Source organism: Dermacentor variabilis, chromosome 2 (assembly GCF_050947875.1).
Source record: "Dermacentor variabilis isolate Ectoservices chromosome 2, ASM5094787v1, whole genome shotgun sequence".
NCBI lineage: Eukaryota > Metazoa > Arthropoda > Arachnida > Ixodida > Ixodidae > Dermacentor > Dermacentor variabilis.
This window is the reverse complement of record NC_134569.1, coordinates 201483989-201511699: the sequence shown is the minus strand read 5'-3', so window position 1 is coordinate 201511699 and position 27711 is coordinate 201483989. Positions and strand designations below refer to the sequence as shown.

Below are 27711 nucleotides of genomic sequence, written 5' to 3'. Positions count from 1 at the left end.
CAGATTTCTTGAACGATGATGGGCACATTGTTCTAAAAAAACTGGCCACCCTGTATACACAATGCCTAATGACCTCGAGCGTACCGGCATCTTGTAAGAACGCTAACATAATCCTAATCCATAAGAAAGGGGACGCCAAAGACTTGAAAAATTATAGACCGATCAGCTTACTGTCCGTTGCCTACAAAGTATTTACTAAGGTAATCGCAAATAGAATCAGGAACACCTTAGACTTCTGTCAACCAAAGGGCCAGGCAGGATTCCGCAAAGGCTACTCAACAATAGACCACATTGTCACGTGGTGGTGACGTTGAAGAACACAGTAGCAATACTGTGAACGACAAAACTAACTTTCATTGGGCGAACCTGTGCCCACAAAACAGGCTACACTTACAGCACAACGATAGCGGCGAACACGGTCGGCGATCGTCGAAAATCTGATCAGCGAGTCAAGCGCGTCGGCTTTTATACAGCACTAGTCGAATGTTCCAGACTAATCGTTGGGACCCGCGTGCCTTCCACAATGTTCTACACCATTCGCGTCAGGCGATGAAATCAGATAACACAAGGTTCGGCGACAACAGACAGCGGATAGAAGCATCGATAACTTTCCAGAAACTTCGGATACATGCAGGCACGTCCCGCGCTGTGCGATAACATTTGTCAAGCGGCGAAACGTGGTCGCTCGATAAAGATAAGTACACGTGTCAATATTCACACTATCAATCAGGTGATAGAGAAATGTGCGGAATATAACAAACCCTTATGTATAGCTTTCATTGATTACGAAAAAGCGTTTGATTCAGTTAAAACATCAGCAGCCATGGAGGCATTACGGAATCAGCGTGTAGACGAGCCGTATGTAAAAATACTGAAAGATATCTATTACGGCTCCACAGCCACCGTAGTCCTCCATAAAGCAAGCAACAACATCCCAATAAAGAAAGCCGTTAGGCAGGGAGATACAATCTCTCCAATGCTATTCACAGCGTGTTTGCAGGAGGTATTCAGAGACCTGGAGTGGGAAGAATTGGGGATAAGAGATAATGGAGAATACCTTAGTAACTTGCGATTCACTGATGATATTGCCTTGCTTAGTAACTCAGGGGACCAATTGCAATGCATGCTCGCTGAGCTGGAGAGGTAAAGCAGAAGGGTGGGTCTAAAAATTAATCTGCAGAAACCTAAAGTAGTGTTTAACAGTCTCGGAAGAAAACAGCTGTTTACGATAGGTTGCGATGCACTGGAAGTGGTAAGGGAATACATCTACTTAGGACAGGTAGTGACTGCGGATCCGAATCATGAGACTGAAATAATCAGAAGAATAAGAATAGGCTGAATAGGCATGATCGGCAGGCATTCTGAGATCATGAACAGCAGGTTGCCATTATCCCTCAAGAGAAAAGTGTATAACAGCTGTGTAATACCAGTACTCACGTACGGGGCAGAAAGGCTTACGAAAAGGGTTCTACTTAAATTGAGGACGACGCGGCGGGCTATGGAAAGAAGAATGATGGGTGTAACGTTAGGGTATAAGAAAAGAGCAGATTGGGTGAGGGAACAAACGCGAGTAAATGACATCATAGTTGAAATCAAGAAAAAGAAATGGGCATGGGCAGGACATTTATTGAGAAGGGAAGATAGCTGATGGTCATTAAGGGTTACGGACTGGATTCCAAGGCAAGGGAAGCGTAGCAGGGGGCGGCAGAAAGTTAGGTGGGCGGATGAGATTAAGAAGTTTGCAGGGACAACATGGCCACAAGTAGTACATGACAGGGGTTGTTGTAGAAGTATGGGAGAGGCCTTTGCCCTGCAGTGGGCGTAACCAGGCTGTTGTTGATGATGATAATGATACAAATTATGCACGTACAGGGCATGGCTGCGAACAAAATATTAAATTTACGAATATACAATTCGACAGTTTTCGTTAACAGGAAAAAGGAAGCCTGAAAAAAAGCAGCAAGAATAACGAAGACGCGATGAGTTAATTAGCTTAGGCAGAGGTAGCTAACATGAAGCTTTTCAATTCTTTTTGAAATTTGTCAGCTGTCTGCAATTTTAGGGGAAAACGATGATGGCATGATGCCCGTTTTCCTTCTGTGCGTCCACTGTTGGAGGTCTCGCGATCAAGCACGCTTCGGGGAACAGGCGAGCGCGCGTCTCCTCATCTACAGTTACAATCAGTCGGCCGAAGTGAACGAACGTGTCGTCGGCGCGCTCCGCAACCACCGAGACTTCGCGACCTTCACCGACCGCCCTTGACCGCCCTTGACCGCCTTTGCCCGGGCCGCTTTCGCCGGGAGTCATATGGGAAGCGGCTTTCTCGCCGTTTCCCACCGACGCCTTTTCTTCCCGGGACTTTTTGCCGCTCCCCGCGCCTCTACAGCTCTGAAGCAGTTCCAACGCGGCTGCCCTTGCCGGGGCCATAGCTGCCTTGGCGTGTTTTCTACACCATGAACCAAGAGCGCCAAGCGACCAGCTCTTCCGAGGCCCATGTTCTAAATGGGCGTGCAAAAGGCCTTCGGCCAATTCACCGCTCTGTTCCGATGGAGCATTTATCTACCGCAACGTCATTTTCCAACGAGCAGAAGACGCAATCGGCGACGCAGAACGCCGCCGCCCGTCCCTCGACAACAACGAAGACGCCCGAGGTGGATACCGCGGGAGTGGCCCCCAATCGCATCGTCGCCAATTTTCCCTCCCAGCAACGAGAGGTAGACACTCCGACCGGGGAAAGCATGGAGGAAGATGCTACCCCGAAAATTTACGACGACAAAACTGACGATGACACAGGTGGCTGTCATACATAAGCGACGCATCCGTCAAACGCACGCTAAGACGCAACACTCCGAAAACATCTTGGGCATTCCGGACGCCTCCCAGCCTACCGTACGCAAGGGCAGTCGGAAGCAGAACCTGCCTCAACTTCCTTTGCACGATGAAAAGATAATTCTGCGGCCTCACGGAGGACTTTGCCTCGATAAGTGGACGCGCCCAGAACTCGCCAGTGCTCTATGGAGTGCAGCCGGCTTGACCACCGACGATCGTCAGGCCATCATATTCCGACTGCGACCTCAGCAGAACTTGGCAATCATCAGCACACCCCAGTCACACGTAGTCGACGCATTGTACAAGGTGAGGGAGCTGAACCTTAGTCAGCGGGTCTATCCCATCACAACATAATTTGCGGCCCCACACAACTCACGCAAGGGAATTGTTCCTGGTCTTTTGCCCGGTACACCGTCTTCCAAGCTAGTGGATGAGCTTTTGGCTCCTCGAACTCAATACTTCAAGCACGAATGATGGGTCAAACCAACGTTGCGTTAGTAACATTTGAAGGACTTAAAGTGCCTCGCTATGTACGTTTCTATGGTGCAGCACTCCACTGCTACCCCCATCGACCCCGCCAACTGGTCTGCAGGATGTCACAAGCTCGGCCATTGGGCTGATTACTGTCCTACGCCGCACGTGGTCATTTGCGCGACGTGCGGGACTGATAACCCCACCCCGTCACATCCGTGCACCCCACACTGCAGATCCTGGACGGGACCCACCCTACACTGGATTGAAACTGCCCGCGGCGGGCTAGGCAGACACTGAACAAAGCTTGGGTGCGGAAAGCTCTCGAGAAAGAGCAGCGTGAACTTCAACCCTCCAGCTACCCGACCACTACCACAGATACGGCGCAGACCTGAACGTCGCGCGCCCCAACGAAGGAGACCAGGGGTGCTATATTGTAGGAAGGCCTTTCTTTATGCCAATGCCTTTTCGCCTGACGTCACCGATTTTGGAAATGGTGGTTGCGTACGCACGACGTTTTTTGGATAGTCCAATCAGAAGCTCCCTTCATTGGCCGGATGTTTCTCTCGAGTTCTCTTTTTCCGGGGCTGTATAGCAAATCCGTCTTGTAAAACAACACTTAATAAAAGCGGACTTCCATACTGCGTAAAGCAAATTCATTTTGTAACCTTACAACGTAAAAGCTGCCGCAGCTTAAAGAAATGCAAACGCGAGTACTCCTATTTTTGAAGCCATAGCCACATATTGGTCGGATGTGCATCCAAGCCATGCCGTTGAGCGCACGCAAAATGGCGGCCTCTGTTTACCCAACAGCTGACAGCCGCTAGCGTGTCCGTAACGCAGCGCAACTAATTGCGGCCCACAGCGGTATACCTGCATATGAGAAGAATCTGCGCTGCTTGCAGTAGCCGTGAGATACAGCAGAGTGAGGTGAGTAAATATTGCTCGTGTAGTGCTTACGTTGTCGTGTGGTTTTCGGTGCATCATCATGTCTGACGTGTGATAATTTCTTCTTTACGAAGGGCCAACAAGAATTAACCGTAACACACGAGGACGAACTTTGCAACATAGTGGATCGAGAACTGTCAAGGCACTCAGCACCTTTGATTAGAGCACTGCCACGACAGAACAATAGCTTCGTCAATGTGATCGCAGCAACGGTAATACTTCCTGGGCCCAGCCCCTGCACTGACGGTTACGCTGCGAGAAAGAAGCTGCTACAACGGTAAATGTGAGTAGCTTCTTTACGTTTTCTATATTAGTGGTATAAAAAGGCAAAAAATAATCAATTCGTAGTGAGCACTTTATGCAGGCGCTTAGCTTAGACAGAATGTTTGCCTGTAAATTTCTTACTGTGTTGCGGGCCGGCTGAAATTCCCAAGTTTGAAAATCGAAAATTGCGGCAGCTAAAGGGCCCAGAGTTTCAAAAGAACAAACGGATATTTTGGTGCAGTTCATCGAGCAGCACCCATACCTGGCGAGAGCTTCTACAGAGTTCTCGCCACGTATGACTGCTGCTCGAAAGAACGAGCTATGGTAGGAGGTGGCGGCAGTGTTAAACGGACAGGGCCCAGCGGTAAAGTCAACGAGCCGTTGGCGGAACCACTGGGCCAAAATGGCTCATAAGGCCAAGAAAGAAGCGACCAGGGCCGCGAGCGAGAAGAGGTGAGCTTTCTAATGATGCTGACAGTAACGTCGTTTCACGTAGTTATCGTTGTTGTGTTTGCAGGGCCACTGGAGGCGGCAGAGTGGGTGGAGTGGACGGCCGCGTCCTCGACATTCTTGGGAGGACAGGCGGCCTCCTTGTTCCCCCCCCCCAGTACTTCGCCGATAGCGAGGTGTGTACATTGGGTTTAAAAAGGGTTGTTTGTGCTGCTGTAGCCTCACAAATTTTCAGCATTACATTGTTATACAATATTCCAAAATCTCTTCAGCCATATTTTTTTTTCCTTTTTGTGCAAGTTACAATATAGGTTATGTACTCTGAGCTGCAACTTATTCGCTAACAGCACCACGAGGCCCATATGGACGTCCTGCGCCAGCAGCATACCGTCCATATGGAGGTCCTGCGGCAGAAACATGCTGTCCACATGGAGGGACTGCAACAGCTGAGGGAGGTGGTTGGCAGCATGCGCGACGTTCAGCAGCAGCGGCTGGCAGTGGAACGGCGCTCACAGGAGACAAACCAGCGTCTCCTGCAGCTGCTGCTGGCTGCACCGGCCCATGGTGGCAGCCAAGTGCCTCCCCCCTCTCAGGACCCGCATATTTAAATAAGTACTAGCATAGGCAAGCAATTTTACACCATTTTTATATTAGCTTAAATTTTGCTGTTCTGGTAATGATGATATGAAGGCCAGATATTGCTAGTTTGCAAGAAATAATTGCTCAGGTCACCCTTTCATGCAACCACAAGTAGCATAGCCGTTGCAGCATGATTTTTTTGCTTGAAGTTGTACTTCAGCAATAAGAGCGCCCACACTTTCACGCTCACCTGCACAAGTGCCAGCAAGCCTGATGGCACATTAGTCTGACTGCGGCATTGCAATTATGAGGTGCCTACTTGCTGTCATGTGAAGTTAAGCACGAAGCAACACTGCAAATGTTCTACAATTTAATCCTGTGTCATCAAATGGTGACAGTTTCGCGCCTTAATGTAATGTCAAACGGAACCTCTGAATATGCACAGCAAAAAGAAAAAGTTCTGAAAATTGCTTGCCTATGCGCCTTCACCTCATTTGTAATGTGTATTTCTTGCATATTTATGTACATATTATACAGGCTTTTTTGGCATACAGGGCTGGAATGTCTTCTTTTCTTGTTTGTCGTTATAACATTTTGTTTCCATTTACTGATCTTTCATGGTCAATATTTTTTTTGTCGTGACATACAAGGCTTAATGTCTTCTTTTCTTGTTTTTCATTATTACGTTTTGTTGCCATTCACTGATCTTTCATGGTTGATATTTCTTTTTTTGTCGTGTAGCGGGGCTTAATGTCTTCTTTTTTCATTAGTACGTTTTGTTGTCGTTCAGTGTTTTTTCATGGTTTATATATTTTGTTGTCGTGACATACAGGGCTTGACGTCTTCTTTTCTTGTTTTTCATTACCACGTTTTGTTGTCATTCAGTGTTCTTTCATGGTTGTGATACATTGTACGTTTACCTCTCGTGTGCAATATTTATGCAGTTTCTCTTACTCAATATCAAAGCAAGATGTTATGGCTTTCTTTTCCAGTATGGAACTCCACGACAGCATGTTCCTTTCACACGTAGTGATGTACCTACACATTTTGCAGTGATATTCTTCTGTTGATGCGTGATTTAAGCACCTGCACCTTTTTTTTTTCAGGTGCAGTTTAAGCAAGTTGCTATTTCTGCATATTTGTGTAGCGTACAACACTTTCCTTACACGATGCCTGCCGTTACTTGTGATATTTTATGATGCAGTTGTTACCTGTGAATCTTTCAGATGCAAGAACAATGTGATGCAATATTTATTGCAACTTGTCTGTGATATGTTGCATATGTCTCTACTGCTGCAGTACTCACTATTCTCGCACTTATTCAATGTAGAGACGCTCGCACGTGATGTGTACATAAACAAGTGTTACCATAAAGAATGTCTGTATGTTGAAGGGTGAAATGATACAGAAAGGTGCAGTGTTCCTCTGGGGCTTTTATTTGCATGGCGCTACTGTATTTGCAGTGCTAGCTTGCACTGTGGAAATGTAATTACACACTCTGCAATATTCCATTCACCGAGTTCAGCTATTTACAATTGAGGGCACTTTGTTGAAATCTATCAACTGCTCATGCGTGCACACACTTCACGGGAGCCACAGCATTTGACATGTCGGATGACCAGTTGGACGGCATTTTCGTCACTACAAATGAACTTTGCGGTTGTTGCGAGACAAAATGGTGGAGGAACTAGAAGGTGCACGTGTAACAGCACGTTCAATGGAGCGGCAGGTGTGACGTACACTGTACATTTTGGATTTTGAGAGCTTCTCTGCACGAGTAGAAAGCGAGTAGGCAGGCGCTTATGTCCGTCAATGCGTAAGGGAACACAGAACTCTCACCGATAGGAGTAGAAATAATTGACAACTGCAGGCTACATGCATGGCACGCAGGGAATCTAGGTGACGACAGCAGCAACAAGCAAATCATGGCAGACACTTTGAAAATACACTTATTTTTAGCTTGCTTTCAATCTTATATGTCACCACTAGACATACTGTTTCACTTAGTATGAATGCAGGCCTTATATAACGGTTCACTACACAACTTTTACATTTCTTGACAAGTCATGAATGCTTTGCATTAGATAAACATCAACCACAACTTAGCATGGGAAATCTGTCTGCAATTTCACAGCATGAAATGCACAATGCAATTATTTGGCATATGTTATGCTACAACTGTGTGCATGCACCTAGCGATGCTGACGCTGCTGTTGACGTCGCAGCTGCCGCTGAACACTCCTCAGGTAATGTATGTGCTGCGCACGGGTTGTCGCAAACATGCCAATCACAGAGCCACGGACAGCCCGGCCTCTCGAATAATTAATTCTCGACCCTGTGTTTCGGGGCAGACCTTGCGGAATGGGGTCGCCATTACCGCAGAGCTCAGTCCTACTGCTGCTGCTGCTGTCGTCATCGCTGTCATCATCGCCCGAGTCTATGTTGCCCTCAGAAAGGCGAAGGTTGTGCAACACAGCACATGCCGCGACAATATTGGCTGCACGTTCCGGCTCGTAGAGGAGGGTGCGATATCGCTGAAGACAGCGGAAACGGCTCTTTAAGAGCCCAATGCACCTCTCCACTACGGAACGCATGGCGCCGTGTGCTGTGTTGTACTGCCCCTCGGATGTCTGCGCTGGAGGATGGCCAGGAACTCGGTTCAGGAGCCACGGCTCCAAGGGGTAGCCACTGTCACCTGCACGAAGATGGAAATAGTACATTGAGTACTCCCCTGACGAGTGGCAAGTTGTAAACTTAAGAAATCTACAGCAGGCTTCAGAGGTGAATCCCAAGTAAAAGCATGAGTTGAGCATGTCCATATCCGACACAAACGGTTAACAAATGTATAAGTGCACTACTCGGTGCCTGCCACAAGCAGAAGAAATCAACACTTGTTGGTACTATCAATGACAGTAGTAGCAGTAGCAGCACTGTTTGTTCATTTCTTCTGCTTCTGGCAGGCACTGGGTGCAGTAGCAGCACTAATACGTGTTCCTCTCATCTGCTCCTTGCAGGCACATAATGTGCTTTTAACTTAACACTTCGAACATTGACAATGGTGGCAGTCACAATGGTGACAATGGTGACTTCATTTGTTTTTTACGCCCGACTTATGTGCTTGTAATTTCGTTAAAAGTTTGGGTTGGAGCGGACACGGCGTTCTGCGCTACTGAAGCGTGACTGCGCCAAAAAAGTTATTTGGCTCACCGAGGAGGTATTCCCCGAGATTCACGATGCGGCACGCTTGAAACCGCCGGCGCAGCCATGTCGTCCGCCAGACGAAAGCGTCGTGGTCCGACCCCGGTCGCAGAGGGTCCATGGCCAAGATTTTCATGTCCGCATCGCAGATCTGGTAAAACGTAAACAGAGAAAGTGCCCGTTGACATGAGCAACATAACTGTCAAAAAGGATCGGCACCAGAAAACGTGAGGTTTACTTACGAACATGCAGTTGAGGGCGTAGTATCCCTTGCGGCACATGAACGCAGCCTTGTGCTCACCCTTCGGTGCGACAATAGCTACGAGGCTGCCGTCGACGCATCCTATGACGCCGGGGATAGCACCGCGCCGAAGAAAACCTTCCTTCACGGCTGCCTTTTCCTCGGCCGCCTTAGGAAAATGCACCCACTTGTTGCGCGCCCCGGCGTTCACAACAGCCTCTGCCACCCGTCGCACGCACTCGCTCACTGTCGACAGCGACACACGAATCGTCTCCTCGCTCCCAACGGACGCTTGGAAGCTCCCGGTAGCAAAGAAGCGCAGCGCACACAACACCTTCCGTTCCACCGACAGTCCCGTCGCTCGCTCCGCTTCTAGTTCCCCCGCCAGTTCCTCGCACAACAACCGCACCGTTCCCTTCGAGAGTCGAAAATGCCGTCGAAAATGGTCATCCGGCATGCCGAACACGTCGTCTGGCTCTCCTTTTCACGTCGGCGACGGCGAAGAGCCACGGCCATAGCAATCAGAGGGGCGGCCATTTTAACGCGACAGCGTTAAGGAGCTCGTGTCGCAGAAAAACCGGTGTCGTTGGCGTCGGCGGCGTTGGCCGTGAGCAAGAAATTCCAGCAGGAACTTCATGAATAAAAAGAACTTGCAAGATGGGCTGGGTGGGAATCGAACCAGGGTCTCCGGAGTGTGAGAAGGAGACGTTACCACTGAGCCATGAGTTTTTTTTCTTTATTGCCGGTCTTCGACGTACACATACGGCATAAACAGATACACTTCATAATGGTAAAAGCAATGACCGTCTTGGGCCCTTGCGAATAGTTAAAAACACTTGATTACTGCTAGTTCATCCAATATATGCATCCATTCGGGTGGTTCTGTTCTCGTTTTATAAGCTTCACGCAGATATAGCACGCTTTCAATGAAATGCTCTCTCGCAGGATGAATAACAAGCCTCTCATGACGCTCATCCATTCTTGTTTTCCACAGGCTATGTAAACATATTACCATAAACATGTCACATGGCATATCTGCGTTCTCAGTTGGCAAGAAACGGATGCCGTACGGTGTTATCGGTAATTCCTTTTTCAACGTTCTTTGTAGGATGTCCCACAAGAACATTGCATCTGAACAATCAAGAAAGATATGCTCAATCGTCTCTGGTTTCCTGCATCTTGAGCAGTTTACAGACCACGGCACAAAGATTCCCCTTTCTCTTAGCCATGGCTTCACTGGGAGCGTTCCACTGTGTAAAGGGAAGAAAAAGGTTTTTGCGGATGACCGTGTCGGCATCCGCTTCACTCGTTTGAGTACATTTCCTCCTCTGGATTCAACGCGGTACATTGAACGATAGACAGGCACAGGCAATGATACATCAAGTAAATCTTTGTACAGTCTTTTCCGTTTAACAGATCCAAGGTAATTTATTGAAAAGCGCGTATGTAGGAAGTCAAAGGCCAATACGACTTCTCGCAGGAAGCCTCTGGGCCTAGGTCCTGCGCTGTAAACGGAGGACACAACGAATTGAGGCAACGCGTTGCTCAAACGTCTTTGAAGGACTGTGCACAAGAATGTATCCTTCTGATCACGTAGGAACAAAAATCTCGACACGACTTGTCTTAAGAAGAGATGAACCAACCCTAGGCCTCCACTTTTCACTGTTCTGAACAAATTAGTGCGACTAGAGCGCTTCCATACAGAACCCCAAATGAAGATGGCAAACTGCCGGTGTATTCTTTGTATGCTGACTCTTGATGCGCACAATGCTTGTAAAACATACCAAATTTTGGCCACTAAGAACACATTACACATTGTTGCTCTTGTGAATATTGATAGTTCTCTCCCACCCAGCCTTGCCGTTTTCGCCTTAATTTCTGCGACCTCTCCTTGCCAATAATCTTTGGTGTCCTGGTGGTGTTGCAAAGGTACCCCAAGGTACTTGGTAGGCGTATTCGTCCACTGCATTTTTTCAAAAAGTGAAGGCGTGTCTTCCCATTGTCCATACCATATCCCAATCGACTTGCCCCAATTAATCGCAGTCCCCGTCATTTTACAATACTTTGTCACAACATTAACGGTACTGCTTACACTTAGCTTGTCATCACAAAAAACAGCGACGTCAACCGCGTATGCTAACAATTTTACCTCACTGTAACCGACCCTAAAACCCCGGACATGGCTCTCTTTTATTATCTTTAGACACAGTGGCTCGAGATATAGGGCAAACAGTACAGGCGATAAACCACATCCCTGTCTTACGGAAGACCTGACGGCAATGCTGGGAGAGAGTGTTCTATCAACGATTACCTTTGTGGAAACGCCTGCATAGCACATTCTGATCCCTTCTGTTAAGATTGTTCCAACATTCACGTGCTCCAAAACATTGACAAGAATTGTGTGCGTCACTCTATCGAACGCTTTTTCTAGGTCCAATTGTAACATGGCCACCCTACCAGAAAAGTCGTCACAATGCTCAAGTACTGTTCTTGCTACGTGTACGTTTGTAGTTATTGACCTCCCCTTAATGCCACATGTTTGATGTGGCCCTATCAATCGTGTTATTATACTCTGTAGCCTTCTGCCCAAAACTTTAGTGTATATCTTATAGTCTGAGTTTGTTAAGCTGATTGGTCGGTAGGCTCACACGGATAGGAGTGATGAGGGATCGGTAGTTTTGGGTATCAGGAGAATATGACTCTCGCGAAACGACGGTGGCAGTACCCGCTTTTCATAGGCTTCTGTGATAACGTAATAAAGAGCTGCAGCTATATCTGTTTTGAAAGCTTTATAGAACGATCCACTCAGTCCATCAGGTCCTGGCGTTTTCCCAGGGCTCAGGTCATCTATAGCCTGCTCTATTTCCTTGATGCTTATTGGCATTTCTAATCTATTTCGTTGTTCATCATCTAGACTTGGCAAAAGGTGCAAGAATTCATTTTCGAACCCCTGTTCGCATTGCGTTTCATGTCCTAAGAGTTCGCTGTAATATTCTACAAAGGCAAGTTGGATGGTTTTCTTATCACGTACTATTTCATTACGGTATGTTATCGCATTTATCTCCTTTCGTGTGGCATAACTTTTTTCATCCGAAAACGAGCGCTTTGTAGGTTGTTCTCCGCACCATAGATGTTCTGCGCGTGCGCGAATGATTGCGCCCCGATATTTTTCCTTATCGAAAAGTTCCAACTGTGCTTTCGTTCGCTTTATTTCTTTAGCGAAACAACCAGGACGGATGCTTTCCATGTTTAAATAAAAGTTGAGCTCACTTTGTAGTTCTATTTCCTTTCTTTTTTCTTGGTGGTGTAGAACGCTGGACCTTTCTATGGCTATTAACTTTGTTTCTTGCTAAAAACACTCCCACCTTTCCGTGCAGTCACTGTGAACACCCGATAACAGCTCTTGAATGCTATCTTGAATTTTTTTTATAAATATTTCGTCCTGCAGCAATTTTTCATTGAATTTCCAAAGACCCCAGTTGAAGCTTGACGGCTTCTTTGGACCAAGCGAAAAACGGACCAAACTGTGGTCGCTAAAATAAACATGTTTGACTTCATAATCACTGCACAATGGCAACGCTTCCCCAGAAACATGGATATGATCCAGTCTGGCATGGCTGTCCCCTTGAAAATGAGTGAACCGAGGTGTATCATTATTGGCTAACACGTCGCCTATATCCTCTAAATTATGTTCTTCAACGAGTGCTGCCAAGAGGAGCGCACTGCCTTCGAGACGAGACAGATTACGGGCTCTGTCTTCCACTTTGCAGACACAGTTGAAATCTCCCATCATGACCATGGTTCTCTCACACTTCAAGTGACATTCCACGCTTTCAAAAAAAACCCTGCGCTCGGCTGTTCTATTCGGCGCGTAAACACAGATAGCGCGGAACTTGAGATTGCAAAACATAAAATCGCACAATATAATACGCCCGGAATCATCACTAAATACATTTTCCACATTTATGGCAGTATTATTGCGTAGAAAGAGCACACAGCCCCCTGCTCTACCAACAGCATGAGAAACGCACACATAATATCTAGACATGAACGTTTGGACTAGGCGTTCGGTCCCTTCCTCAGTTTCTATCTTTGTCTCTTGTACAGCAATAATGTCCAGATTATTTTCGATGAACAGGCGATTAAGCTGGTACTGCTTCTTCTTTGCCGTAAGTCCCCGCACGTTAATCGTGCCTACGCGTAAGGGTGTTTCAATGCGTATCGCCATTTCTACGGTGAAGAGATCAAGGTCGATAGATACCAATAAAATTGCAGCTCCCGTCAGTGACGAAGGATCACTCACATTACCGTGGCGAGTCTGCGTTCAGCCTACACTGTTGACTGGTCTTCCATCGGCAGATCAGAAGTAGTAGCATTTTCCACCACCCCCTCTCGACCCCCCACCCTCCCCTGGCACGGGCAAAAACACGCGAACGCACGACCTGGTAAGTCCGCTGCGTCGCCGCCGCCTTTCTGTCCGGCGGTATGGTTGGCGTTGGTCTAAAGGTTGGCCTCCGACCAGTTGCTGTCTTCACAGGTGGTTCGCCCGCACTCTGAGTGCTCGCATTCTGCTCTTCGCCGGTACTGTCTTCGTGCGTTCTTTTGGCCGCTGCCGCTGCTTTGCTGGTTTCCGTAGTGTCCATTACGCTTGAATCGTCCTCACTCGTTGCTACGGAGGGTTGCTTGCTTGTACTTCCGTCATTACTTGTTTCAGCGTCTTTAGCTGATGTAGCCTTGCCCGATGTCGGTATGGCTTCACTCGCAACCTGCTCTACATCTCGTTTCGTAGAATTTGTGGCTGGGTCTTTCTTTGAAAGTGGCGCCAGAGATGGTCTCGACGCACTGGCACTTTCCTCTCCATCGACTTCGTCCATGAGGTGCTCGTTGACGACTTCCTCACTTCTCGATGGCCCCGCAACGTTTGCATACGTGCGCACGCACTGACTTTCTTCGTGGCCGAAGCGTTGACACACAGAGCAACGTGGCACGCGGCACTCGCGCCTGATGTGCCCCGTACGGTTGCACCGAAGACACAGTGGAGCACGACCTGGCACGACCACTAGCGCCATTATGCCTGCCACTCGTAGCTGATGCGGTAGATCGTCAAGTGTCACGCCTGGCTTCAGCTTGAGGGTCACTGTACGCATAGACGACCCCTTGTCCGTGATGCCTGGTACACGCCATTGCTCTTTCTGGACGTCGTTGACTTTCCCGTATGGAGCAAACGCCGCTTGTACGTCTTCGTCGTGCACATTGTGCAGCAACCAGTGGAGTTTAACCCGGACATCCCGGTTGTGTGGATCCACAACCAAACATCGTCGTTCCTTGACTTGAACTTCCATATACTTCAGCATTTTCTTTGTCGCCTCTGCACTCTCGAACGTCACCGCCCAGACGTGGTTCATCTGGAAAGCCCCCAAGGCGACCACCTCGGGGAGCAATTTCAAATGAGCCAGCGTGTCGCGAAAATCTTCGACACGGAATGGTCTCGCTTTCACGTCACCGTGAAGAAAAACTGTGTTTAAAACACACGAACCTGTAGGCAGTGGCGGCAAAACAACATGGTATTCCGGTTCAACGGACGCAGGCATCCTGTTTCCGCGGCTTGGCATAGCCGCAAACACCGCCCCTACGGAGCGCGACATTCGACGTCCCTACCGAACGGTAGCCGGAAGTAGAATCACTGAGCCACGAGTTCGATGCTTCAAAGCGGTACAAAAGCGCCTCTAGTGAACGCGGTGTTGCCTTAGAAACGAGCTGTTTCTAAGGCTCAGGCGTGCGTCGCTTGCTCAGGCGCACATTTCGTTGTCGCGCCGAACGCTGCGTTGCTCGACGCTCACCGCGTCCGATGCGGGGCGCGTAGTCGCTGCGCCGTAGCCCATTGTCTTACACCCTTTGGCGGGTCGACAGGAACGCTGTCGCGTTCCACTCTTGAAGGCGAAACTTAAGCGTCCTCCAATTGTTTTTTTATGCCTTCGGAAACAAACCTGCCTCTGGCCGTGCCAAAAATCCGTGCCTTATTCTCCGCATAATGAGTGCGTCAACGTCACTATGACGATTACAGTTTTCGCGGGTTCCTGACGTCACGTGATTGACAGACGAAGTGGGCGCGGCCCGGTCATTTTCGACCAATGGATGCACGGTGATGGCGGCAAAAGGCATAAAGGAAGGAATAGAATTCCTGCAAAATAGCACCCCAGAAAAGACCGGTCGGAGACCCGTTCGAGATCCCGTCGCAAGTTCCGGACCCGCTCGAAGTCTCGGTCCCGATCCCGCGAGGCATCGGTGCGCCACCCAGAGAGGCGCCCCCCTTCCCCATCTTCCCAACAGCCCTACAAGAAGGCCCTGCAGACCAACGCCCCAGCCAAGGTGACCCTGGTCCCTTCAGAGGTGCAGCGGACCACGGAGAAGAAAACAGCAGTGGAGGTGCCTCGGGAGGTAAGAGGCACCGATAGGCGGCGTCGAGGTGTGCAGCAGCACCCGTTTCGAGCTCCACAATATCCATGTTTTTCGTTGATTACAGTTCCAGTAACCGACCAAAATTGTGTATCATCAGAACCGTGAACGTCTACGGAACCCAGGGACACCATACTCTTGGACCTAGGCCCGTTTCCTGCGGCTCCACAATTTCAAGAAGCTACCAGGTACGCGGCGTCGGAGCTACTAGCATGCATCAGAGCTGAGGCGCGGTGGTGGCCGCCGCGTCGCGACGGTGCAGCGTCTGGCACAAGACACCGACGCATATGGCGTCTCAAGAAATCGCTTCTGTTGCGGCGTGCGCCTTAAATGGCGCGCCGTCGCAACCGAAACGCGGTACGGAAGAAGACGGCATAGATTTTTCCGAAGCCTTAACTCCTCGTAAAGGTGAAACTAATACAACGCTTCTCACGGACGCTGAGGACCTGCGGCGGTTTTCGAGAGAACCCGACGAAGAGGGATGGCAGACGGTGCTAACACTCCACCAAAAACGGCAGCAAGCGAAGGAACGCCTACAGGCAAAACGGAACGAGCCTTCGCAGAAGGAACAGAACTCGCCCCCCATCCGCCGACGCAAGGTGCGACGGAACAAGTTACCACCACTGCTGCGGGATGACTTCAATATTATTCTCCGTCCGCACCAAGGACTCCCGTTGAAAACTCTAACCAGTCCGATGCTCGCGGAAGCAGTGATCGCGGCCTGCCAGAACAAAGTAAAGGGTGAGAATTTTATACTGCGTATACAACACGGCTCAAACATAGCGATAGTCTCAACGTCTGTGGAAGAGACAGATAATCTCCTACGCAAGATCACAGCTCTCACAGTCAACGGCAAGACGCATGCGTTCAATTCGTACGCTGCCACAGGAGAAGGCACCGTCAGAGGTGTCATTCATGGACTCCCGCCGCACACGCCCGGAGAGACAAGGCAAACCTCCGAGTCCGTACCCAGGGCATCGAGATAATCCAGGCGAGAATGCTAGGGGACTCGAAGAGCGCAGTCATCACTTTCCTCGGCACGGTCCTACCGCGGTTCGTCTACTATTGCGGTGGGGAAATGGCGTGTCATACATACCGCAACTCGGTGCAGGTTTGCAAGATTTGTCACAGCGTCGGCCAACGCACGGACGTTTGCCCGCAACCGGACACAAAAGTATGTGGAATCTGTGGGGCGCTCGAACCCGAAGACGGACACGAGTGCTCACCGCGATGTGCCGCTTGCGGGGGGCAGCACCTCACGGGCGACCGAAGCTGCAAAAAACGCCTGAAGCAAACACGACCAGAAGGCGGACCGAGAAGCGGAGCGCACAAAGCTGCTCAACAACACCGACCCCGGTGGTTTGCAACAGAAAAAGAATTGGAGCTCAGTGCCTTTCCGGAGCTCCCTCAACGGCAAGAGGGGACCCCCTCCAAATTCAGACAAGAAGGAACATCGAGATCCAGATCGACATCGCGTACCAGGCGGCGGAGTCGTCAGAGATCTAGGTCAACTTCCTGGGCACGTAATGTCAAGCCTCTAGCCCCCAAACAGGAGAGGGCTCCGCAAGCTAAACATCAGACGGCGGCAATCGCCACACAACAGGTAAGCTGGGCGCGAATAGTATCTCCCACTGCCGATCCAGTAACTCAGAGTCCAGCCTATCAAAAAATCTTAGAGGAGAACACAATTTTAAAGGACAGTCTTGCAGAAATTTGAAGGGAGCTAGCTGATTTGAAACAAAGGAATGAGCCCCACACGAACAAAGCCAAGCCAGGAGAAACCAAGAACGCGAACACACAGGTGACAGGAAAAGACGATAAACTGGATACCATATCCCGACAAATCCAACTTCTTTTCGCAGAGCTGTACAAGCTCAAACGACAGATAGAGGACTCCTCTTATCATGCCACGAAAGAGGGACCGAACAAGCGAAAATGTGCCAGTCCGGGAACTCCTGCACGCAGACCTAAAGAGAGAGAGCTGACCGACAGCGAAAGTACTATAGATGGCTAATCGCCACACGAGAGTAGCCGAAAACCTGGAGGTCTGGCAGTGGAACTGCAGGACTCTTAGAACTAAACACGCAGCACTTTTGAGCTTTATAGATGCGACGCCTGTTCCCCCGGATATAATATGCATACAAGAACCAGGCAAGAACATACCGAACCTCAGAGGATACAAGATGCACACGCACCCTGACCATCCTCAGATAGCAGCACTGAAACGCGCGGACATAGCGGTGAGCGTGGACTACGTCCCTAACTGCGGTGTCCAACATCAGGTTCTCACGGTCTCGGCATGTAGACGCTGCAAACCAAAAACAGTTATTGCCAACGTCTACAGACCACCTAGAGATAGGAAGGCAAAGTTCGACGTGCTAGTGACAGCCGCATTGCGCACAGTGAAAAGCAACGACCGGGCAATTATCCTAGCGGACTTTAACGCTCCGCACTCTGATTGGGGCTATGATCGAGGCACTCCTAAGGGCCAAAGGCTAGCCGACCTCGCGCAGGAGCATAAGCTGGTCCTGCTGACGCGACCGGGTGAACCAACCAGAACGGGAAACCGTGCCGTCAAAGATACCACGCCGGACCTAACTTTCAGCAACAATGACAGAGGTGTTACCTGGACCAACCTAGGCGAAGACCTTGGCAGTGATCACTGCATTATTAGTGTCTCAGTTAACACGACGCGGGTTCGCCATAGATTAGGAAAAGCCACCATAACCGATTGGACAGCTTATAGACAGAAGCAAAGGCAGGCCACACCGTGCGATAGTGCTACAGAATGAAAGGAATTCATCAGGAGAATACACAGAAGCACTACACGGGAAATATCGACAACAGTCGAAACACCGGCAGTAGACAGGCATCTACTACACCTGTGGGAAGCGCGGAGAAGTCTGACCAAACGTTAGAAGAGACAGAGACACAACAGAAAACTCAGGATCAGGATAGCCAGGCTTGCTCAGGATAGCCATGCTTGCGCAGGAAGCCAGTGAGTACGCGCAGCAGCTGCAAGACACCAATTTCCTTCACTTTTGTGATGCAGTCAAAAGAACGCTTAGCACAAAGCGAACATGGGCTATTCTGCGCAGTATGATAGATCCGACAGGAACACGGACCACCACAAACAGAACACTGAAATTAATTGAAAATGAATACGATGGCACGGCCGATGTCCTCATTGAGGACCTTAAGAGCGTCTACATAGGAGTACCGGACACAACATCAGTGCAATACAACTATGAGGGACCAGACAACGTGGAGCTGGACGCACCCATAACAACGACAGAGCTCTATGCAGCCGCATAATCTTTCCGTAAGAACGCCGCACCGGTTTCGGACCACATTACAAATGCGATGCTGCGCAACCTGAGTCAGGAATCACTGCGGCAGCTCCGACCTATTTCAAAGATAATGTATGGTCCGACGACGGGGAACTGCCAGAAGAATGGAAAGAGGCTACTATCATACTCATACCGAAACCGGCTAAACACAGAGATGTGCAAAACTTGAGACCAATATCGCTCACGTCATGTGCAGGGAAGCTTTTTGAGAAGGTGATCCAAACACGACTGAGCAACTACATCGAGCGGAATGAACTTTTTCCCCACTCTATGCTTGGCTTCAGGCCACACGTCTCGGCACAGGACGCCTTTCTTATGCTTCGCGACGAAGTTTTGGACCCGCCACGAAGCAAGGAAGCCAGGATAGTTGCGGCGCTCGATGTCAAAAAAGCGCTTGACACGATCTCCCCCGAAGCAATCCTCGAAGGTCTGGAAGACATAGGTTGCAGAAGAAGGGTGTTTCGGTTGTTAGATACGGGACCGTTTCCTGAGCCTACTTCGAGTTCACCAGACCACATCCAATCGCACCACAGCTAATTAAGGAGCGCAGAAGCACGGATACCACATTCCTGAGGCGCGGTACGTACAAACAAGTTGGCGGCCCCCACTTCGTGTGCCGCAGGTGGAGCTATTCACTGCTTGACTTTTCCCGAAAATGAAGCGAGAGCCTGGCACTGTTGCGGGTAAAGTGGATCCCGAAGCAAGACGGCTGTAATGCGCCGTGAAACCTGGCAGCGTCGCCCCCATCCATATATTGTGACGGCGCATTGCTAGTCAGAAAGGCAAGACTGCAGGGAGATTCGCCGATTGGCCGAAGATGGCGTCACCTGAGCGGGCTCTCCCATTGGCCGAACGCGACGTGTCTTCGAGACACCGAACGGCTTAAAAGACGCAGACCGGGAGCAGCAGGAGAGCATTCCTGGAGCATTCCTTTATTCATCTCTTTCGAGCTTCTTGACGCGGGCGGCAGCGTCCGAGTTGCTGCCGGCCCGTAATGAATGACTTTAAGACTGTTAATTGACTCTCACTGCAAATAATGTAAATAAACCTCCCAAGTTTTCATCCCAATGTCCTCCTCAACTCTTACAACTGGTGGCAGCGGTATGATCGCCTCCAAATGCAACAACTGGTGGCAGCGCTACGGATCAACCTTCGTCGAGAGAAATCCTGAGGAACCCGGAACAGCAAAAAAGAGCCTTCGTCCAAAGGAGCCCCGAGGAACTTGGAACAGCGAAGAAGAGAGAGCCTTCGTCCAAAGTAGTCCTGAGGAACTGGAAGTAGCGAAGAAGAGCGAGCCTTCGACCCAGGGAGTCCTGAGGAACCGGGAACAGCGGACCAATGAACCAGATGGCAGGGTGCTGCAACCGTAAGTGAGCGCGTGGTTTTTTTTCTTTTGATTCGCCAGACTTCAAATGCTGTGTGTTTATTTTGATAGTTCTAGGAATCGGAAATTTGTTGCATTGTGTGTTTGCGCTAAATAATTAAGGAAAACAGTTCTAACCACCAGTCGGGGCAGCTGCCATGGATGTTAGAAGGTTGATGAGGTTAGACTTGTTGTTGGTGTGCGACGACTTGGGAGTTGAGGCGGACGAACAGATGAAAAGGCCAGCTATCATAAAGGCGATTCAAGATAGTGGCAATGATGATAAAAGCATTGAGCTTGCTTGGGAGGTGATACAAGAACCACGGGAGCGTGAGCGTCGTGAACGTAAGCTTGAGCGCAAGGAACTTAAGATTAAGTGTGAGCGTCATGAACGTGAGCGTGAGGAAACGCACGAGAAAGAGAAGGCAGCATTGTTAAAAGAGCTACAATATTTTGAGCAGTTAAAGGCACAGAGACAACGGCTGTCTGTGAATTCTGTAGGTAGTACAGAGCAAAAGAATGAGGAAGTATCGAGCGGATTTTCACAAAAAGCCGACGAGACAAGTAGTACCTGCGAGAGTAGCGGCACATTCATACGTGAACGGAAAGGACTAGTAGCTAACGACGCCTTAGTGGGAACAGAGGCCGTTAAAGGCCGTAGTGAGAGCGACGAGGTGCTGTGCCAACAGAGGACTGTATAGACAGCTAGACCAACTGCGAACAAATTGGCACAGTTACCGCGCGTGTGCGTCGCATCTCATGGTATCGAGGTCGTTAGCGAGGTACAGGGTACTGTTGACCCGACAGACACGAGCACCCGTGTCGAGATAACTGTCGAGTCGGATCTGCGTGCCGAAGTGCTGTGCCAGCTGGACGATGCAGTTGAGAGTAGTTCTCAGGATGACGAGCTCCGTAGCTCGAGAGAAGAAAACTGCATTGTTCAGGGATCGGTGCAGCTATCCGCCAGTCTAGATAGCCTAGGTAGGAATGATTCAGTTATTAATCATTCCGACTGTGTGCTTGAGACAGCGATCGATACCGACGGGCTGTGTGCCGATGCACAGCGTGAGCTGGGCACTGCAGAAGAGGGCAGTTCGCAAGAGTGCGAGTGGCATAACTCGAGTAAAGCCTGCTGCATTGTTCCAGAGTCGGATGGGCTGTCCGCCAGTCGAGGCAAAGTGAGAGTAGATTTAAATGCAAATCACTCAGGCTGTTCGGGTAAGAGACCGATCCGGGCCGACGAAATGTGTAACGGCCAGCACGAGGCGCCAGAGGACGGCATAAAAGGGAATTCCAAGTGAAAGCGCCGCAGAAAGAAGCGCCGTAAAGATCGGAATGCAGTGGCTAATGTAGCGAAGCCAAAAACGGCGACGGGCGCGAAGAAAAGAAAGATGCGGTCGTCGGTGACGATGTTGACGCATCCAACACGTTCGAGCCACCGGTCAAAGAGAGACCGAGAAGTATGTTCTGCACGGACGCGGACAAAGGGCACGGGGCAGTTAAATTCCTCGTCGGTCCGTCGTTCTTTTCGAAGCTCAGCGTGTAGTACAAAGAAGCGCAAGGTGGCAAGACGAGACCAGGTGGGGAGTAGCGACGCGGTCAATCGAGGTCGTGATGAAAACGGGGCGCCAGGACGCAAATTGGCAGGGGACTGTAACGTCTTGGGGCAGCTGATAGTGAGTCAGCCCTTTTGTTGTTCCTCGGTAGCCAGAGTAGCTTTCGGACCGCGACCACCTCGGGTACGACTCAAAGTATGACTCAGACGTAAGTGTTTGGAACGGGAGGCCAAGAGAGCTTCCGTGGAAGTTAAGCATGTTGTTTTGGTTTATTTTTGAGCACTCGGATAATTTTCGCGATTTAAGTTTCTTTCAATATGTAAGGTATGAGCTCTGTTTATGTTTTGTTTGAGAAGCTCGAGATTTGAAAGACGCGTTTTTTATGTAAACGTGTAGTCTCGCGAGTGTTCATTAATAAGTAGATAGGCTTTCTTTTTTTGTGTGTGAGTAACCTGAGTATCAAGGTTATCGGTGAGAGGCCTATCGTAGCGCGCGTGTGTTTTAGTTAGCCTTCTTTTTTTTATAAGCGTTTTTTTATTTTGTTAGGTAAGCGCGTAGGTTTTCAGTGAGTGCATGATTTGCACAGAGAAGCGTTCTTAGTTCCATTAGCGTGTGTCCTGTGCGGACAGAAGGAAGCAGATTTTTGACTGGGTTGCTCGTGTGTGTTGAGGGCAGCCGTATTCTGACTTCTTCAGTGAGCCTGCGTAGAACTAGTTATTAGCCGACACATTTTTTAAGGGTTCTATGGAGTGGGTAAGTTACGCAAGTTTAATTATTCGTTTATGTTACGTGTCCTGTAGGGACTAAAGGAAGAAACGTAAGTAAGCGTAATGAAAAGTTTGCCTACGACGCAAGTGCGCGTTCTGATTAGTGACCACAAGGCTATAGCGCGCTTGTGATTACGTACTTGTGAAGTTGACCAGACTGTTCAGTAGCACCAGTACGTGCGATAAGTACGCCACTGCGATAGGTTGGAAACATGCTGTTCGAGTAGTTAGGCCACTTAAGTTATGTTCGGCTGTTTTCATTGTTTGTTTGCAACGGCAACGACCCATTGTTTTACTACAACAATGACACTCTGGTCTTGTCGGCATTCGGGGAGAAATGGATAGTGGTTTGGAAAGGTGGTTGGAACTGCTTTGTCAAAATTGGGAAAATAAAAGATCAAGGTTCATTTTGACTCAGTAATGGCCTGGCGAGTCAGGGATGAAGAGCGTGCGCTTACACGTGGTGCAGCGCTGTGTTGTTTTGTTTGTTTCACGTACGTTCCCCAGGGCCCAGGATCCCGAAGTTCGTCAAACGAGGCTCGACACCTGTACCCTGCAGGTTCTTTCAGCGTTCCTCATGGCCAGCGAATTGAGTTCACCGGCCATTCTGAACTTCCGAGGCGAGGACGAGCTACGGGACCGTTTCCTGAGCCTACTTCGAGTTCACCAGACCACATCAAATCGCACCACAGCTAATTAAGGAGCGTAGAAGCACGGATACCACATTCCTGAGGCGCGGCACGTACAAACAAGTTGGCGGCGCCCACTTCGTGTGCCGCAGGTGGAGCTATTCACTGCTTGACTCTTCCCGAAAGTGAAGCGAGAGCCTGGCACTGTTGCGGGTAAAGTGGGTACTTAAGCAAGACGGCTGTAATGCGCCGTGAAAATCTGGCAGCGTCGCCCCCATCCATCTATTGTGACGGCGCGTTGCAAGTCAGCAAGGCAAGACCGCAGGGAGAAGGAAGCCCTCGCCGATTGGCCGAAGATGGCGTCACCTGAGCGGGCTCTCCTATTAGCCGAACGTGACGTGTCTTCGAGACACCGAAGGCCTTAAAAGACTAAGACCGGGAGCAGCAGGAAAGCATTCCTGGAGCATTCCTTGATTCAACTCTTTCGAGCTTCTTGCCGCGGTCCGCAGAGTCCGAGTTGCTGCCGGCCCGTAATTACTTTAAGACTGTTAAGTGACTCTCACTGTAAATAATGTAAATAAACCTCCCAAGTTTTTCATCCCGACGTCCTCCTCAACTCTTACTACTGGTTGCCAGCGGTGGGATCGCCTCCAAATGCAACACGGTACGTCCTTACTTTCCTTCGCGACAGGAAGGCAACGATTGGGTTGGGCAGTACGCGCTCTGACGTCCTTGGGATGCCCAACCGAGGAACTCCACAGGGCTCAATCTTGTCACCTCTTCTTTTCAATGTCGGGATGAGGCGACTGGCCCTAGAACTCGAGCAAGCAGGGGACCTCGGATGTACGATCTATGCCGATGACATAACGTTGTGGGCACCCCGGGGTTCCTACGGAGAAAAACAAGACCTACTACAGGAGGCCATAGACAAGGTAGTAAACTTCACCAAGCACGCGGGTAGGACGTGCGCACCCGAAAAATCAGAGTTCATGTGCGTACGCAGCAAGCGTCATAAGAAAACTACCACACCAAGGATAGACTTACATCTCGACGGCAAGGCCATTCGTGAAGCCGCCCAAATGAGAGTGCTTGGCCTACTTATCCAAGAGGATGGCAACGTCGATGCCACAATTCGGAGCTTAAAACCAACCGTTAAGAGTGTGGCACGTATGATATGGCGAGTTGGGCGCAGCCGCAACGGACTCGCGGAAGAAGAAACTATTAGGCTGGTGCAAGCATTTGCGATTAGACGCATTACTTACGGCCTGCCGTTCCAAAAACTTAACCAAACTGAAGGAAGTAGGTGGACACCCTTATCAGAACGGCATACAAATGTGCTCTTGGACTCCCGAACACAGTCAGCACGAAGCGCCTGGAGCGGTTGGGTATTTACAACAAATATGAACAACATGCCTCTGCAGTTCTGATATCGCAAAGAGAAAGGCTGAGCTCTACGCCCCAGGGACGCTCTATTCTCCAAAGACTGGGATACAACGCTCGACCCCTGTTCTGCGGAGACGAAACAGACTTGTTGTCACGAGATTTCAGGGAGCACGTCCATGTCTCACCTATACCAAGAAATATGACTGCCAGGTACCACGCAGGCCGCAGACAGGCCAGGACGAGGACTCTGCAGAAGCGATTCGGCAAGGATCCGTCCGTCCACTACACGGACGCGAGTGCAACCACTCGCAGGGACTTTTACGCGATCGCCGCAACCAATAGAGTCACCACGATAACCGCTACAGTTAAGACTACCACGGTATGCACAGCAGAGGCGGCGGCAATAGCGCTGGCGATACGAGACGCCGACTTTAAGGGTCAATCGGCTCATGTGCTTACAGACTCGCAGGCAGCGTGTCGACTCTTCATGCGGGGAATGCTACCGCGCAGCGCTCATTGAATACTCGGCTCACGACTGGACCTGGACCACGGCATTACATGGTGCCCCGCGCACAAGGGACTCGACGGGAACGAAAGGGCAGACCGCATACCTCGAGGAAGCAATGACCGAGCAGCGGCCAGAACCCTAGAGGAACCACTGTCCGCAGTGCGCGACATATTAGAGAAGCAGAGGAGGGAGAGACGGAGCTACGGTCCTCCGCAATGCAAACTAAATAGAAGACAAGCCCAAGACTGGCGTCGCATGCAAACCAATTCATACCCACACCTAAACCTCTTACACAAGAAGCGCCCGACATATTACACCGAGACCTGCCCGTGGTGCGACGCAAAACCCACGCTGGCCCACATAACGTGGGACTGTACGGCTCGGCCAAGCAACGTCAATTCACCTTTTCTAAGCGTCACAGACTTCGTACGGCAGTGGGAGGCACTACTCGCAAGCGAGGATCAGGAGAGCCAGTTGGCCTTCCTGGACCAAGCTCAGCGAGCCGCAAGAGCCAGTGGAGCCCTGGACTGAGGGCCCCACGCAGACCTGCCATAACTCCGATTAACTGAGCAATAAAGTTCTTTTGTCTCTCTCTGTCGGGAGGTAGGTGGGCGGAGGGTCCCCCACAGCTCGCTGCCCCCCGTAAATCTCTCCCTACCCCTTCCCCTATTACCAATTCGTTATCAAATCCCGATCCTCTAATAGAAATACCCCGCCTACGTCGTGGCATGGAGGCGCGCTGTGAGCGCCTGCAAAAACAAATGGACGCGTTGGTGGCAGACATGACCACTAGTATGCAGGCGGCTCTGGACAGGATAGAACGCCAAATGGAGGCCCTTCAAATAGGGATTACGGAGCAAGTGAAATCATGTATAGAGTGCACTTTCGCACGCATGCAAGTTCCTGAGCTTAGCGGTAACAACGAAAGCGCACTTTCCGACCAAGGCTCTCGGCCGCCACCTTCAAATGTGGGCACCCGGCGCCCGCATCCCTATGCACGACCACCTGCTTCCTCTCGCGATGATGATGGCGCCGCGTAACGCGGAGCAACTAGTGGTGTGGCAGTGGAATAGTAGGGAATTCCGCCGAAAACAAGCTTCCCTACAGCAGTATATCGCCACATCCACGAACCCTCCCGATGTCATCCTCTTACAGGAAGTCAATTGCACCCCTTCTTTATCCGGCTACAGCACGCTCTCGGGTGTCTCTCCTCTTGTGGGAGCCTTAGTTTCCAAACATGTTACATGTCGTATGCATGCCACTAACATTGACATTCCTCACTAAATATTGGAAATAATTACGCAAGCTAAACGCAGCGAGAGTCTGTTTATACTCAGTGCATACAGTTCCCCCCGTTCGCGAACGCAGTGTTTTCAGCACCTACTAACAGAATTTGGTAGGTTTGGACGGGTTTGTGTGGTGGCCGGCGACTTTAACGCTCCGCATACTGCATGGGGTTACGTTAAATCGCAGGCTAAAGGGACCCGCTTATGGAATGCCATCTGTAACATGAGATACACACTGCTTACTGACCCAGAGCACCCCACTCGGATGGGCAACAGCGTATCTCGTGACACCTGCCCTTACCTTACCTTCGTGCGCAATACTGGCCCAGTCGTTGCGCACGGGCCTTTAAAGGAGAGCCTTGGTGACCACTACATTGTGGCGACCACCTTGTCATTACGGGCTGCGCGCAGGCCCAAGCGAAATGTGCGTATAACGGATTGGGTGAAATTCAGGGAACGTCGCCAGGACCCACCTGAGCGCCAAGGCTACGAACGCTGACTTGACTCTCGCACAAGATCTAGAGGCCACCACGAGCGCACTGTGCACCACAACCGAGACACCAGACATAGACCCGCATTTACTTCATCTTTGGAACGCCCGCAGAGGGTTAGGAAACTTAGGAAACGTATAGATCAAATTACACGGGAATCTAAGGAATATGGAGAGATCCTTACGAGGTATAACTGGCGAGGATTTTGCGATCGCCTCTCAGGCACATTGAGCACAGCAAAAACGTGGTCGATTGTTCGCTCACTCACAGATCCCATCACAACAAAGGGAAAAACATTTCAACAGCTGCACACCCTAATGCATGAGTACGGGCGATGTCTCGATACTCCTCAGAGAGCTAGAGAAGCATTTCGTACCCACAGGACCGCCGCCGCAGTACCCTGAATATCCTTATGTTGGCGAGGCGAACGAATTGCTCCATGCAGACATCACATCTGACGAGGTGCGGGTGGTCCTACAAGACCTACGCCGCAACACGGCACCGGGAGCCGACCACATCCGATTCGCCAGCCTTCGTAACCTCAGTGACGCGGATATTAACCACCTCACCCATATCTTCAACGATTGCTGGCGCTAGGGCAAGCTTCCCCAAGCATGGCGACACGCCGACATCGTACTGATCCCCAAACCGGGCAAGCCTGCTAAGGTTGAAAACTTCGACCCATCTCCCTAACATCCTGCATAGGTAAGCTCATGGAGCTTGTACTCTTGCGGCGTCTGCAGCCCTTCCTCGAAGAAAAATCATTCTTTTCTAACTCACAATTCGGATATCGGGGTCATCTGTCTGCCAAAGATGTGCTTTTACAATTGCGGGAGGAAGTCATGGGACCTCCTTCGTCCGCCCAAACGAGAGCACTCATCGCCTTAGACCAAAAAGCAGCATTCGATAATGTTGAACATGACCTCATCCTTCGCAATGTTG

At 50.1% G+C, this 27711-nt stretch overlaps 1 protein-coding gene across 1 annotated transcript; it reads right to left on the bottom strand.

The window, feature by feature from the left end:
* Positions 1-8395: 8395 nt before the first annotated feature.
* On the bottom strand, positions 8396-14625 carry LOC142570631 (uncharacterized). The gene is made up of 4 exons (XM_075678993.1): positions 13500-14625; positions 8982-9226; positions 8749-8890; positions 8396-8406 (listed from the first exon to the last, which is right to left on the bottom strand). The coding sequence occupies exons 1-4, from the start codon at positions 14623-14625 to the stop codon at positions 8396-8398; spliced, it is 1524 nt and encodes a 507-aa protein (XP_075535108.1).
* Positions 14626-27711: the final 13086 nt, after the last annotated feature.

Bases quoted from the DNA above. Each gene is read 5' to 3' on its own strand.
- LOC142570631 (XM_075678993.1), bottom strand. From the start codon at position 14,625: ATGTCGCGCTCCGTAGGGGCGGTGTTTGCGGCTATGCCAAGCCGCGGA. The intron at 9,227-13,499 runs GTCGGAGGCCAA...CGCTGTCGACAG, and splicing joins ACCTGTGAAGACAGCAACTG to TGAGCGAGTGCGTGCGACGG. The intron at 8,891-8,981 runs GTAAGTAAACCT...ACGTTTTACCAG, and splicing joins ACGCCCTCAACTGCATGTTC to ATCTGCGATGCGGACATGAA.